General features: G+C 39.2%; 1 protein-coding gene across 1 annotated transcript; it reads left to right on the top strand.

The window, feature by feature from the left end:
* Window positions 1–339: 339 nt before the first annotated feature.
* On the top strand, window positions 340–15385 carry RNF32 (ring finger protein 32; the record flags this gene model as incomplete). Its single annotated transcript, XM_082311443.1, has 8 exons — window positions 340–363; window positions 886–1156; window positions 5823–5965; window positions 7666–7698; window positions 8149–8273; window positions 8487–8595; window positions 14622–14786; window positions 15146–15385. 8 exons carry the CDS (start codon window positions 340–342, stop codon window positions 15383–15385), a joined length of 1110 nt encoding a protein of 369 aa, XP_082167569.1.
* Window positions 15386–16482: the final 1097 nt, after the last annotated feature.

Raw genomic sequence — 16482 nt, 5'->3', positions numbered from 1 at the left:
TGCTACGGCCATATTTTTTCCTCGGTTCAGCTTGAAATTTGTGATTACGGCCATTCGTTTTGAAGCTGTTCTGTGTACATTATGGGCAGTGCACTGAGGGTGAGGTGAGGCTGACGGGAGAGGGGCACAGCTGGTGGTTTATGGATCCAGAGTTAGCTTCCCTGCCGGGAATACAGGTTAAGCTGCCTCCCATGGCAGGCCTAGGAGAAAACGAGTGAAACTGTAGGTTTCTCTTCTGCTATTGATGAGGCTGTTTCTGCTGAGAAATATTAATCAAGTTCTTGTAAATGTCTGTTTATAGAGTCACAGGACTTTTGTAAAATCAGCTAAAGATTATCTATGGAGCATCATGATTTTTACAAGGTACGATTTCACATCTTTTAAAATAAGGCAGAAGGGTGGGGAGAAACGGAGGAATAGATAGATAAGCCCGTTCCCTGTATAAAAATAATATATTCTTGTTTATATTCAGTGTTCTGGAAGGCAAGGTTAGCCTTTGGGATTGTTTTTAATTATATTGAAGTAAAAATGTGTTTGGGCATGCCAAACTTTTATAGTCCATAATGAGTTTATTGCGTATAATAATTATGGGCTCAGTAATTAAAACTTTAAAATTACTGCTATTTTATTTAATATAAATGATAAATCAAAGATTTCATTTGACTTTTTATAAGTTAAAACTAGGATGTGTCAGAAACATCAATCTTAAATTTCATATTATGGTAATTGTATGTTAGGCTTCAAGTATGGGAGTTGCATGTGTCTAAAAGCCTTTGACAAGTCACAAATATTGGCTAAGAGCAGAATTTCTTTTAATTTAGTATAATACAGATGTTTTAAAATCATTTATAACAATAATTATTCAAGGTTTCTTTTTCTTTTTAGGGCCGCTCCTCCAAACGAGAGACGATAGCAGTTTCTGCAGTTGCTTTACAGGACCATATAATACACAGTCATCAGCTCCAGGATCTTTCATTAGCAGATCCTTTTAAGTCAAGGACAAGGCATATCAAGAACATTTACAAACCCATGAACAAAGAAATGGTCAGAGCAGTAGTAGATACTGGACTACGAAAAAAGAGCACTCACCACAAAAACAAGGAAGATGCAGAAAAGGAGTATGTTCTCAATCCCAGTCCTCCACAGCTAACATTAGGTAAACCATTGTATTCTGATTTGTGAATTTTTGTTTTTATTTAAAATAAACTAAAATGAGGAAGCTAAGCTTTCTGTTCAATAAGATAATTTAATACTAAACGGCATAAAATCTTGTTTTAAAATTTGTCAAAATTCAGCAGTTTAGGCTATCAGGTGAACAATGGAATTGCTATCGGCAGCTTGAATGTGTCTTTTCATATCTGAAATGTATTAAAAAATATTATTCTTGTGACAAAAAAGGTAAAAATGAAGAAGCTAGTGCATCTCGATGAAGAAGGAGTCTTCATTAAGAAGCGGGAAGTCTTTTACACTTTTTTTAATATGTTTTGTATATTGGCTGTCACAACTTTCTTTACCTTATATTCTCAAGCAAACATCAGTGATTTTGATATTGCATTTATTTGGGGGAATGTATTAAGGTTTTCTTCAGTCTATTTGAAATTGTTTGTTTTATTCCTTATTCAGTAAAAAGACATATACTAGTTCTACATTAAATGTATTCTTTGTTAATATATACCCACCTTTACTCAAAGTTAAAAAGGGTTGTTTTTACAATGGTCCTGGGGCTAAACCCGGAAAGAATTAACACCTGTAGTTAAATACCTTTTTCAAATTTAGAAGCAAACATGCAACGAGATAAAAGTCACAGATGTGAGGGCTTGGAATGATGCCTGGTGAGAAAACTCGCTTTTAAATAGTATGATAATAATACAGTTGTACAGCAGCGACAGACAACATTGCTTAAAAAAACAAAGCCAGGGAGCATCTTAACAGACCAGGAGTCCAAATGGGCTTCCCGCCTACCAGTTTCAGTCTTGTATTTCCCTTATCGGAAGATTTCTACAGTATTCTTGCCATGAACATCTTCTCTCCATCCTTTTGGTTGCCTTGATTAGGCATTTCTTAAAGGACCTTCCGGCTCCACAGTTTGCAATTTTAAGGATAATAAACTTTCATCGTCATTAATAATTGGTTTATTTATTCTTTTTCATAAAAATGCCCTTAGGCCTCTCTGAAGATCATGTTGCCTTTGCTACAGTAACTGTCACAGTAGTCCCAGCTCTAAAGAGAACCATGTAAATCAATGAGGCTCCATACAAGCACAGGCATCTGCCTTTTGGAATCAGCTGAAGGTTAGGAGGGTAACTTAAGATAATACACAAGCAGTGAGTGTAACAAGTGTAGGACAAAGGTAGTAAGACAAGGTGGTTATTACTATGTTTACATGGTTATAGTTCTAAAGATGGGAGGGTTTTTTCTTTGGTTCGTTTTGTAAGAGGAATTTGAAAGAAGAGAGGATAGTGGGGGGAAAAACAGCAGACAGGTACTGGGGTTAACACAAATATAAATAATGAGTGACTATGGAAGCTAAAGGTTGTGGTGAAAAAATGCAGCCCAAGTGTGAGCATGTTCTCTGCAATTATAAGAAAGACGAAGTATTTTCTCTTTAAATCACAGCATTGACTGAAACGTCCCATATGAATGCTTGTGCAAGTGATTCGAAAGAATGTGCTGAAAGATTTTAAAAATTGCAGTTGTTTCTGGGTTTTGCTTACTAGTATTTTCACCCATAGTCTCTCATTATTTTAAAATGCTTGTCAAGCTCTCTCCTCTTAATAAGAATTGTGTGGTTTAAACCTTACAGCTGTGAAACAACTTTGAAAACATAATTTAATGCCCCTTTTTCTTCTTGAGTTTGTGGGTGATCAAACAAAATCTCACAGGCCTCTATCATTAATTTTTTCTCAATAGGGACTTGAGTCCAAAATTTAAATAATAAGAGTTTAAGGGTTAATGTATGTAATCACTTTGCTAACGTTCATTTTAGGATAAATAACTCACTTGGTTGTAAATGGGTGTGTCAGTAAATGGGTTGGGCCTGTAAACTTGATGCATAAGGATGAAAACTCTTGGACATCTTGAGCTGTGATAAATATAGGCTTTCATTGCTTGTATTTATTCAAAGTGTTGCTTTGAGAATATCTTCATAGAGCCTTTTGCTTCAACCACATATCCCTTCTTGTGTGTCCTGCTGCCAGTTTTCCTTCATCAACTGTGTTGTATAAAAGCTTTCCTTCTAAACACCTGTATAACCTGTCCCTCACAAATATCCCATCTGGTTTATATTATTTAGAAGTTAGGTTTTGCTGCCAATCTCTTCCTATTTGGCAGCTTTAATCATCCATTTGTGAAAGTTTTAAATAAGCATTTTTTCTTACCCCGGGGGTATACAAAAGGCTTTCCACAAAGCCATCTCATTGTCTTCCTTAAAACAGTCTCTGACCACAGTGCTTGAAGAAAATCAAGGGTAGGCATTTTTTATGTTGTGATACTGTCTTTCATGCTGTGACTGGCTTGCTATCTCGTTTGCTCCCTGTGTATACAGATTTTCTCATCATAAAGACCATCGTATGTGTATATTGGACTATCAAAACGGGATCTTGTTTCTTTACTCATTCACTGATACTTAGGTATTACTGTCAGATGAAACTTGATATATGTTTTTACTGAAACTTTTATCATGTATTTTATAATTTGATTCTTTTGTAGCAGAAACACTGTTCTGTGCAATATATGCTCTTCAAGGGTTGAACAGGCAAGAGGGAAAGCACTTGCGATTAGGAAAACTTCCTTGCCACTCAGCTACCAATTTCAGCAAATCATGTGTAAGCTTTAAGCAAACTACATGTTCTGAACTAGTTTTTAGACTTTAGAAATTTTGCAGGATCCTTCATGTTTCTCTTAAAGCTCATATTATTTTTCACCATCAAGAGCACCAGATAAAAGCATTTTACTGCACCAAAAATTGATAGACAATGCTAGTTTATGTTAATACAGTGTATATTTTACAATCTGAGGTTACGATGCCGTAAATACAGATGTGTGTGTTTTGCTGCTTGAGACGGTGTGGTTTAAATTCAAGCCCAGAGCCTACGGGCAGAGCTGTGAGCTCCTGCACGTGTGGAGGTGCTGTGTTTGTGTCCGGGTATTGAGTTGTCCAGGAACTGAAGCAGTGTGCCTCTGAGACAATTCATATATGACCACCGATGTCATCCACGGCATTCATTGATTCAGATTTTCCTTTGACTTGATACCTTTACAAGGGTAATGAAAGTAACAAGGTGGGATATATGTGAACCAAACCATATGTAGAGAAAGCACTTTCCGTGTAGTTCCATGTAGTTCATAAGCTGACCAGCTTGAAATCTCAAAGCCATCCTGTTTTTCTACGATATGGAATCAAAATGATTTACGTTGGAAGGATGTCATGAGCTCACAAGGAAGTAGGTTAGGCAGGTAGTTCAACTAGAGGGAAGAACGTACACCTTATAATTCCTTTAGTACCTCGCAAAAGTTCTTTTAAAAGATCAAAGACAGTTTTGTGCAACTTTTGAATGATTAACGATATGCATCTGTAGGCGGATGAGCTCAGGAGCAGAAATTTTGTCTCAAAAATTAACAAATCCTATCCTAGAATAATCAGATAACTGGAGCAAGTGGATCACCAAAACCCTGTTCTTTGGTTTGTTAGGATTCCTTTTCTTTTCATGACTAACTAGTATAATGGGTTTGGAAACACAGGCTGTCTGATGGGGTTTTGAAAGCTTATACAGAACAAATAAGTGCTGCTTATTAATGTCTGGTTTATGCAAAGATTTTGGTAGGAATGAAAGAGTTGACCCTTTCCTTCCCACTTAGAACTAAAATTCTCATCTGGGTGTCATCAGCTTGCATTCTAGCTATTGCACGTCCCTCTTTCTTTCTGGTTTTAGCAAATACCATGGAGGCCTCATGGACTCATGTTACTGGCTTATTACACATACCTTGGACTTGACTCCAGTGACTGTGGTCAGTCCACACAAACTGCTTCCTCTGGTCTTCGCAGATGACAAAGATCTATTCTTTGCTGTAGCTACTAGCGTCTCTTTTACTATGGAGATACTGACACTGGACTTTATCTGCCATTTGTGGGGCCGGGGGGGAATATTGTAAGTACCTTCACTGATTCCTTCTTTGAGAAGGCAGAGATTTCATCTGGACATGCAGCAAGGCACCTCACAGTTGTCACTTGAGATTGACAAGCTCAGCTATCACAGTGACGCTATCACTGGTGTCTTGTAACCATCTCTTTGTTTCTTTATGCTCTTTATTTCTCTTGCATCCATCACAGTCTCATTACACTTCAGTGTTTTGCACGAGCAACAGTTTTTTATTATACCACTTTGTTCATTTTTATTTTTGAGAATAGAAAAAACGTAATGCTGAAAAAACCTTCACAAATGAATTCTAACAGAGATTTTGTTTGTACAAACGAAATTACATTGTTGTGCATTGCTACATTGTCTAGTTAATATTCCCCATCGTAATGGCTGTGGAAGGGTATCAAAATAAATTCAAATTACTTGGCAAATAAAAGTTTACATTTAAAAACTTCCTGTATAAATCCTGTATGTAAAAGAGGTTCTGACAATTACTGAATAGCTAGCTAATAGTAAGAAGTGTATTGCCTGCCAGTGGTTTGTCTGATGATAGATTTATATGAAGTATCTGTATAAACTATTTTTAAATACGTGCATCATCGATGAATTTCACATGAATAAAATCGATTGTCTGCATCTGCCAATGGGTTTTATTCAGTGATTTGTTGTTGCTATTGTCTACAGCTCAGAAATTAGGCCTAGTTGAGCCTCCTTCCTTGCCACTAACTGCTGAAGAATGGGTAAAAATAAAGCAGAGGTCCGTACAGCATGGAGACTCCATACAGCCGTGTGCAATATGCAGGGAAGAATTTGCACTTCAGCCTCAGGTACATGTATAATTGTGTGGACTACACAGCTGTATTTAAAAATTTTTTTCCCGAGTTACTGGAAAATCATTAGCTGGAGGAAGAAAGGAAAGAAATGAAAGAAATGAAAGATTCTACATTTAGCATTTAATAGCTGGACCCAGCTATCAGTGGCCAACTCTGAAAGTATTTTGGACATGACGTGGTAGAGAAAGGTTGGTAGTGTTTGTTCACTTCTGAAGTTATGACAGTAGAGGAGAAGGTAATCAGCCTTTGTATCTGTTCTTGCAAAGCAGGTATAGGCTATTTTTTTGCTTCATTTAAACTCCTGTTAGATATGATCCTAGCCTTCATTCATCAGAATGGTTAATATTCACTGATTATACAACTGAAGATATATTTTGTTTTCTTAGAAGTTTTGCTAATTGCAGTTTAGTTCAATAGTTACTTCTATTTGGAAGATGGAGGTAGGTGTACTCTTAATACCAGTCAGTCACTTCCTTAGGTTATCTGAAGAAATGCTTGCATTTTACCTTTATGGCTTTATTCAAGGCATGTGTGTAGCATAAGCATAAATACATCATGCTTTATTAGATTCTCTCATCTATCATCTTGAAAATATTAAGCAAAAGAGACAAGTGACTGATTGAAGAGGAGTGCTGCTTCAGAGGGGTGATGATGGTAATTAGAAGAATTATCCCAACTGCTTGCAAGTTTCCTTCCACAGTGCATTTTGGGGTGGTTTTTTTCTGCCTGTTCCCCCTTTTAATTTTTCTTGAAGACTTTTTATAGCCAAGTCTGTGATGCGAATCGAGGTCTTTTAATAACCTTATATACAGGGCTTTTGCTTCCTTTTGCAGCAACATTAACTGAAGGTGTACAATTGTCCACAGACAGATGGGATGGATCTGGCAAAAGACCATTCTGCCAGTTTCTGGGTACCCTGAAAGTCTAAAGCTTGACAAGAGAGAGCAAAAGACAGCGCTCATTAAAAAGGTTACTTTAGATTTGGCACAAAAAGGGAAATGCCTCTGGAATTCTTTTTGTCCTCAGTGTTTCGTTAGCTTTCCTCCCTCAAGGGAAAAAAGCCACTGTATCTGAAAGCTTTCCCTTGAGCTGGCTGCTAGCCATTAATCCTTTTGTGTTTGCCAGCTCAATAGTGCACACTACTTGTTCTGGTTTTCACTCCTTTCCCAGTTTTTCCTTCCTCTAAGAGCCAACTGCCTTTTTTGTCCAACTCTGTATCTTTTGTCAGGATGGAGATCATCAGCATTTGGTGGGAATTTAGGTCAGATAAAGGTGAAGTTTTCTTGTAGCCTGTGAACATGCTTTCTCTTTTGTTTTTTTGTATGTGTGAAATGCTGCATTTGATGTATATCACTTCTTGAAATTTAACGTCTCTGTGGGGAAAAGGGAAAAAAATTAATCAGCTTTCATTTTAAGTACTTGTTTTATAATCTTTTCCTCCAGTCAGCAGCAGTGGGCATTTCTTGCTTTCTGCCACTCCATGTGTTGTTAACACAAAATTCACATATTGGTTTCAGATGTAATATATTAAGTAATTTCTAGAGAATTTTATTTTCACCAGAAAGACTGCAGTAGTATCAGAAAGAAACTGATGACCTTTCAGGCACTCAGAATTTTTCTTGTCAGCATTTTTTACTTTTCAGCTTTTAGAATGGTTTAAAGTCAGGTTATTTTTTTTTTCCTTTGAAAAACAGGTGCTGCTTTCATGTTCCCATGTATTCCATAAAGTGAGTACATTTTTATATAACTATTCAAGCACATAACACATGAGTATTTTAATTAAACTACTTAAGTGAATATCTTAATGAATTAAATGTAATCATCTTGAAAAGTAATTTTGATTCCAGATTTTTATGGTAAGAAATATAATTTAAGGCTATTTTATGATGAGGCACTTTATTCCGTTTTACTATCTTTTTTTAAAACCATATGGGAAAACATAGTTTGTAACTGAGTTATACATTTTTATACTAAGCGGGAATAGTCTAATTCATGAGATTTCATGAGAATATATGGAGATTTACAAAATTCTCTTAACATTTTAATTATAAAAATATGCATCTTGTAGAGTGTTTATGGATTGATGAATAAACTGTTTTTACATTCTGTAATCTATCCTGTTTCATCTGTTCCAATGGTGCGAAATATATTGTAAGTAATTGCAATTATTTTTTCAGGCATGCCTGAAAGCCTTTGAAAAATTTACAGGTAAAAAGTCTTGTCCTATGTGTAGAAAAGAGCAGTATCAGACCAGAGTAATACACGATGGGGCACGCTTGTTTAAAATAAAGTGCGCTATTAGGTAAGCCTTGCTTCTGCTACAGGTGTTGTCACTGGACAATATTTATTTCTAAGTAATGTTCCAAATGTGTTAAAACTTTAATAAGAAACTAGACAGAATGAATGCGCTACAGAAGTAAAAGTTTAAAAAAATGTATAAAATGATTGTTTCATATAAATACTAAAATTATATGAATTTGAGTTTTCTCTTCTTGAGCAAAATTGTGTCTTACAGAATTCAAGCTTCCTGGAGAGGATATGTTGTTAGAAAATGGTATAAAAACTTGAGAAAAACAGTGCCTCCTAAAGATAGCAAATTAAGAAAGCAATTCTTTGAGAAAAAGGTATGTTGCATTTGCGTCTTTGGTCTGTTTGGGTCTGATTCAGCTCCCTTAAATCAAAACTCCTGAATATCAGCTCTCTACCCCTTCATTTATTCCTTCTTATTCATATCAAACAGGCAGCCCTGGAGGCACTCGGTTGTTTTGTTAGTCCATTCGTTCCATCCTCTTTACAATGTAGAAGTAAGGAAAATAATTTAAATATTGAATTTTAAGGGCTGCCTTTTGCTTAGGCCGAGAATAGTGGGCTTTTTGTGAGGCTCTGTATTTCCCTTGTCTTTTTAATAAATCACAGTAATCTGTTTTCCTGTAGAATTGTATGAAGTGGGTATAGCAAGGGGAGAGAAAAATAAATCCATAAACAATCATAACTTCTTTTCACTGTCATTGTTCCCTCTCTGGACAGAGAACTGGATAGTTCCATTCCAAAGCTTTGCCCTTCTCTAACTTCTGCTCAGATGCAAGTCAGACTGTAACAAATGAGGGTCCTGGCCCATGCAAATGAGGCCAAATCAGGTGCAAGCATTTTGCAATGACCCTGCTTGCCCTTAAGCACACAGCTGCTGCAGAGTCCCTGTGCAAGCCTCAAGTCCTCCTTTGCCAACTTCCAGTCTTCCCCCAGTTTAGTAACGGCCAGCCCAGCTCAGCTTTTCAGCAACAAAAACTGCTCTGACACATCCTCAGCAATTACCAAACCGCCCCTCAAGGAGCGAGAGAAGCCATCTTCCAGTCCGGATTACCACGCAGCCTGGTTAACGGGGATTAACAAAGCCACACAAGGCAGCCATTTAAATGTAGCTAGTGCGTGCAACTAGGAAATTACTCTTACCCAAGTCACAAGCTAAATCAGTGGTAGGTTTAAACCAATACTTAAGTCAGTTGATTGGTTTTTGTGGTGTTTTTTTGTTTGGTTTTTTTTTTTTTTTTTAAGTCACTGCTTTAGTTAAACATAAGAGTGCTTGCAGAAAAAGGCTTGTTACTGTCTGTCATTATTTCTCACACTTACCCGGTTGTATCCTGTTGGAGGAGAGCTTTGGAGGCAAAGAGCCTCTTTTGCCATATTATGCATTTATGTATGATAGCGAGATTGGTACCGTGGAGGTGATCTTGCAGGCGGTTGCAGTGAAGCTGGTACCACTGTTCTGCTGGTGTGGTAACAGTGGCGGGGGAGAGAGAGGAAACACTGCGCTCAGCCTTCAGACAGAGACAGCTTGCTGGCTGCTGTGCTGCCTTTGTAATCAATGCGAAGAGAAAATGAATATGGAGGTAACTGAAGAAAGCTGGTGTTACACTTGAAAGTGCTCAAACACTTAAGTTTGGAAGAAGCGAATCCTTCGGTGGATTGTGACTGTCCTCAAGTAGCACGATGAGAACAGACGACAGGAACACTTAGATTTTTCTGCGTGGAAGAGTGGGGAAGCAGTCGTGTGCTTCTTTCCCAACGAGGCTGTCAATTTTCTGTGGGTTCAAGGTACCATGCTTAGCTATAAATAGGGTCTCAGGAAAGGGAAGTTGAAGAAGGCTTCTAAATACCCTGAAAGTTACAGCCGAGTGTCATTCGTTAAAACTTCTGCAGACGGCTGCAGTAGCAGTCCACCAAGCCGCCTACAAAGGGCTAGCTTTCAGGGCCCCCCTCTTAGATACCTGCTTGAGGGACAAACAGCCTGATGACTGCCCCCATTTCATCACATGATGATAAGCCATGGGAAGGTCTTCATGTAACATGGTTTCCATATATAGTCCACCGCATTAGGAAGTCATTCTCCCATGTAACGCTCCAGGATTTTGCAGGGAACAAAATGGGCACTACATTTTCACCTTCTATTAAGGATAAATTTATAAAGTCCTCTCATACAGATTAGCCAGGTTTAAATGAATTCAGTACCAACTGTGATTAAAGGATATATACTTGTTTTTCTTAGTGGCCTTCAAGTGGGAATTGTAGATGAGTTTTCCTGGTGTTCGCTCTTATACTTTTAAGTGTTGGTTAATGAAAACACTAAAGAAATTTTTCACAAGGAGCTATCCATTTCCAGATGCTAAAAAGCTTTTCTAAAATAGATTTTGCCTCTCAAACTTGTTCTGTGCTTTTAAAATGTCACCCCCTCAACATTACCATAATCAAATGGCATCACAATTGGAAAAAAAAAAATATACATCTAATTTTTAATAATCCTACCAACTCTGGAAGGATCACAGAGGTTAGACATCGTTTCATATGCTTAAATAAATATCACAAAATCAAGAACAAGGTCTGAAATATTGGTACTAGGAAGGACACATATTACTTTTCAGGGTGCTACAGTAGCCCTTATTACACCTATCATTAAAATTTTTAATAATCTAGATCAAAGGAGATAAGAAAGGTCACTGAAACCAAAGTAGGCTACTTTTTAGCACTACTATACCCAGAAAGCAGGGTGTTGCTTCAGCATGTTAGGTAGTGAATTTCTTTGATCCTACCTATAAATGTCACTTCTGTATGTCATTTAATTGTGGTATAGTCTTTTATTGGTGCAATTAAATCTTTTCAAATGCATTACATTATCTCCAGCTTTGCTAAAAATCTTGCCATTGTTTAGGAAGCGAGGTAAGTCATTGTGAAATGATGTAGTTGACTTTAGTTTCTTCCTCCCCCCTCCACATGATTTCTCCCAACGATTTTAATTTAAATCTCACCAAACAGTATAATGGTCCTGGAATTTGTTTAGTCGTTTGACTTCCTTTATCACATGGAGATGGTAAACATTCTGTTGCTAACTTGAAGTGGCTCCAAGCAGCAAAACTAGGAGGATATTAAACCAGTAAAAGCTTATCAACTGATTCATTGATATGCTGTAAATTCCAGCCTTTTCATTTTACTTTTGAGGGTTGCCATAAGTCAACACATTAGTAAGCAATTTGCTGACATTGGATCACTTAAAAAGGCTTCCCTGTGGACAAAGTTCACCTCGGTGCTTTGTTTCATCGTTTTATTTTATCATAGTCTTGTGCTGCTGTGCAGATGACTGATGTAGTTTTGCATACTGATAAGAGTATTTCAAATATTCGGTTTATGCCATTCTATTCAAGTTTTAAGAAGTCACAGACATAAAATAAAGGTATGGTGTTTTCAGAAATAAATTCAATTAACCAGTTCCAGTTCTAGGAAAAAAAATGTTATTCAGTATTATGCATTAAAACACAGCAGGATTTAATATTTAAATCCTGTAACATGTTAACACTAACAGATTATACAAAATGCTTATTTCCTTTCTGTTCACATTGCTAGTTCGCACTGGTTTGCCAGTTCGCAAAAATTTTGGGTTAAATTTCAGTTACACTTTTTTTTTTCTTCCCAGCCTTAGACTATTTGCTGATTGATGGATATGGGTTGGGTCAGGTCATACTGCAGAAAATACAGGAGTAGCTCAAAGCAGATGATAGTATCTCAGCAGCAGGGGAACTCAATAGATCACTGTCTCAGGCAGGAGAAGAGTTTTCCTCTCTGTATTTTTACAGTTTCTGCTCAAGGAGGCTCATCCTTTCAGGATCACTTAGTGCAACGGGGAAGAGAAACACAAGTGCAAGCTCGGGGACGAAATGGAGGGCTTCTCCCTGCTGAGGGAAGAAGGAACAAGCAGCACAGGCACAGACAAAAAGGGGACGCTGCAACCCCAGCCCCTCTCTGCCCCCTGCTTTCAGCTCTCCTTGGGGGTTAGTTTTCCTCCGCAGCCTGTCTGGTCATGGCGTGGTTCACAGAGACAGGCCAAGTCCTGGAACTGACCACATACCGTCTGTGTTGCTCTCACGTTCGCAGAAATGGACACTGGATAGGGGCAGAGTTAAAACGCTGTTGCTTTTCTTCAAATTTGGGGTCCCAAGAGGCTATTGGAAAGCATTGTCATGGCTGCCCTCGCTTTCTCTTACATCCCCCGAGCCTTCTTAGGAAAACAGTTCAGGTCTGTTCAAATTTGATACCACTATAAATGAAGACCAAGCATAAATCAGGACCAAAAGTGTTTTCAAATGGATCAGCCTTTACCTGATGTTGAACAGAAGCCATGAATTTTATAAGGTTTAGGCGTAATCTTACCCTCTTTGTCCTGAAGTCAGGTTCTAAAATGAAATCAGTAAGAGCAGGTAAAATTGCAGCGTGGAGTAGATTCAGTTCTAGAACCTAGGTAACAACAGTTCAGATAAAACTTACTAGGACTGTTATTGCCTAAGTAACTACATAATCACATTAAAATATTACAGACATAACCTGGAGGGCATTAGTAGTTCATGGCTCAGTCAGGAAGCCCCCAGTGTCATCATTTGGGATTGTTTGGAGACCACAAAGTGTAAATATTGAAGGAGGCCTGTGGCGGGCTTCTTGTTTGTTTGTTTGTTGGTTTACACATACCCCTGAAGGGCAGCGTGTATGTTCGCATGGGACAGAAGCAGGTTTTTTTCCTCTGTCAGTGAGCAGTCATGAGGGGCGCAGAAGATCACCCATCGCCTCTTGCTAGACATAGAATTCTCTCTCGGAGTGCCGAAGAGAGAGAAAGCTGCTGCTTTTCCTATCGCGCCGTGATTTTTTTTTAAAGTTATGTTAGTTAATGCTGATGTGTCAACTTAACAAGGTAACTAAATCTGGTTTGTACTGACAAATGGATACATCCTTCCGATATCCGCTTGTGTTGGGGATCATTTGGAAATACAGTAAGTCATAATAGGTCTCAGCAGTGAATCAAACCGTAAAATAAAAAGAATACACAGGATCAAATCTAACATCAGGAAGCAAACAACTTGCCTTACATGGTGTTTTTCACCATTTCCCGTACCTGAATGCTGCTAATGTTTGTCTCTAAAGTCTTTATTAAGAAATATTATGGGTTTCACTGGAAGACACTATGGTTGTAATTTTAAAAAAAAAAAAAAAAACAAACACAAAACCAACAAACCATTAACTGATTATTTTTTTCATCATTTTAGAAGGAAACCTAGGAAATTCAAAGTTTAAATGAAATCTTAGAATGTTAAGTGAGCTTTTCAGATAGTTTTTGTGGGTTTTTTATGGGATTTGGGCTCTTGATTCCTTTGGGTCTAGAAAAGTTCACTTTGAATATTCTGACATATGCTGTGAAGGGTCACTTTAGCAGTTGTAAGGGAGCACACGTCCTGGCAGAGAAAAGCTACCCCCAAAAAAGTGAAATGAAACAACAGGGAAGCGTTGAGGTGCCCTCAGGCTGTCTGACCCTGACAACAACCCTTCTGCCACCTCGCCACCCCTTCCCACCCGCAGGAAAGGCAGGGAGAGAAGGGCTCGCGTTGCGGGGTCATGGTACAGGTGTCAAAATGTTCCTTAAAACTGCTGAAGGCATTTACGAGCAGAGTCACAGAAGACAAGCTGAAGACTTGCGTGATCCCTACAGAACTTTCAGATATTGGAGCAATGAGAGGAAGTGGCCACGGTGAGCTGGGATTGCACTCAAGGAGAGGATTAAGAAAAGCATTCATTGCTCTTAGGTATTTATTGTGCTGAGCACTGCTGGGAGCATCTTCAGCTACAACGACCAGACTGCTTAGGCCTATGTGCAGTACGCAGGAACATATTTAAGGCAGTAGGCGGTAACAGCCTATGCCAAGGACACCACCGAAGATGCCTCTTCTCTCAGTGGCTATCGTGCCTTTGGCTGAGCCCACAGCGGGTGCGCTGGTTTCCCATCAGATAACCAATGCTCAGCTAATCCTACAGGGCCTTTCTCTACCACAGCTCTGCCCTCTGTGCTGCACCCGCGCGGGTTAAGAACAGTACACCCATCTTGGGAAAGTTCAGTGATGAAAATCCTGTGTTTTCTCTGAAGGATAATGGCCATCAGTGGCGTCTGGGGACCGGATGGTTTTAACCTCTCAGCCAGCACTGGACACCAGCTGCAAATTGGAACAAGGTCCCATAGATCATGCAACTCATCGGGCCCTCTTGTCCAGTCACTCACAATTCATCCACGTGTGAACCACCTAGAAGTAACTCCAAATCTAACAGCAGTCCGTTTTCTTTTCAGGTTCAACAGATCAGCAATCGACTGTTGAGTTCTTACGACATCAACCTCGATGAATTTTTTTCTGAGATGGATTCCTCTATAGCTGCAAGTCGAGATGTGTTTCAGCAGTTGGAAGGAAAAGAAATACTAATAAGTGAATCTGACTGGGAGAAGATCCAGATGCAGGTTGGTTGACTTTTTTTTTTTTAAAGTAGTTTTGCATTTATAAGCTCTTTTATGCTCTTTTGAGGCATGGCAGTCTTTTCAGCACAACTGAGTGTTTTCTGTTTTCTTAAATTTTGGTCCATCTGTTCCAGATCAGAAACATTGAAAAGTTTTTACAGTTCAGAGGTTTACCCTAGCAGCATCTCTCTCCTACTCAGTTAAAGAGCCCAAAGAGGCTGTAGACAAAATTGAGAATCAGAATGTTAATAGTGTCTCAAAATACATTACAATCAGAAAATCTGAGCATTTGAGTGAGCATATTGCTGCTGTATTTACCTTCCACTGTTTCACTACAGCTTGGTTTGTTTGTTTTTACTCAGGCATTTCGGCAAGAGATATTCGACTGTCCCATCTGTATCACGCCACTCGGTCCTACAGTTCATCCTGCCCGTCTCTTCTCTGGTAACGGCAATCAGGCTTCACGACAGACTGTTCTGCTTTCTTGTTCCCATTTGTTTCATCATACCTGTCTTCAAGCATTTGAAGAGTTTTCCTTGGGAGAGCGACACATTTGTCCTTTGTGTCGCTCATGTTATCAAAAGAAAATCCTCAAATGTTGATACATAATGAACTACCTCGTAGATCGTAGCTGACAGCACGCGTACTTCTAACCTTGGAGCCTTTTCAGAGCCAGCTCTTCCAACAACAAATGATTTTGGATGGACAACGGTACTCACTTTGTATTTAGAGAAATAAAAGCTGGGAGGGTGCCGGTTGCTTCCCTTTGACACTCGGCTTCACCTTTGGTCTTCCAGCATTTTTATTCTTCCTCCCTGTCCCTCCCACCTTCCTCCCTTTTCATTTCCCTTTCCCAAGGACGAGCGATAGGACGAGAGGAAACGGCCTCAAGCTGCGCCAGGGCAAGTTTAGGTTGGATATTAGGAAAAATTTCTTCACCGAAAGGGCAGTCAGGCACTGGCCCAGGCTGCCCAGGGCAGTGGTTGAGTCTCCATCCCTGGAGGTATTGAAAAGCCGGGTGGATGTGGTGCTTGAGGACATGGTTTAGTGGTGGACTTGGCAGTGAAAGGTTAACGGTTGGACTCGAGGATCTTAAGGGTCTTTTCCAGCCTTAACGATTCTGTGATTCTGTGATTCTGCTTGAACGACTCTGACCAGCTCCTGAGTGCTGGAGGTAGATAAAAGTGGCCCTCGGAGATGCAGGATCATTTCAGAACTTCAGAGAGCCGGGAAGCACAGTAAGTACTGACCGCTTTCAAGAGAACTAAAACCACGATTATGACTTTTCAGCCATGCATTGCTGAAACTAAGTCAGGTCACCACAGGTAATTTATAAGTAAAGTAGGAGCCCATAAAGACAAAAGTCAGAAGCTAAACCAAAGTGGAGTAGCAACATGTCAAGGTAAGAAGAAAATGCATTTTGCATAAAAAGGCGATAACTGATCAACCACACAAACGACAGAGAGCTTCTAAATAATGCCGGCAAGATCAAATTGTGTCATGCGTCAAGCGGGGTGGTCACCGCACCAGCAGGTGCACGGGTTGACGGTCTTAAGCTGGAAGCGGGAAAGGCTGCGTTGGAGAATCCTTCAGTAAAAAGCGTTTCCCAGATGGGCTGCTGGTCGACTCTGCTGTCGGGCGGCCAGAAGGCTGTCTGCAGGGCCGTCCGCGCTGGGCGTCTCCAAGAACTTGCGGAGGA

The sequence above is a fragment of the Platalea leucorodia genome (assembly GCF_965183815.1).
Source record: "Platalea leucorodia genome assembly, chromosome: 1".
In the NCBI taxonomy this organism is placed as follows: Eukaryota; Metazoa; Chordata; class Aves; order Pelecaniformes; family Threskiornithidae; genus Platalea; species Platalea leucorodia.
This window is presented reverse-complemented; position numbering and strand designations above follow the sequence as displayed.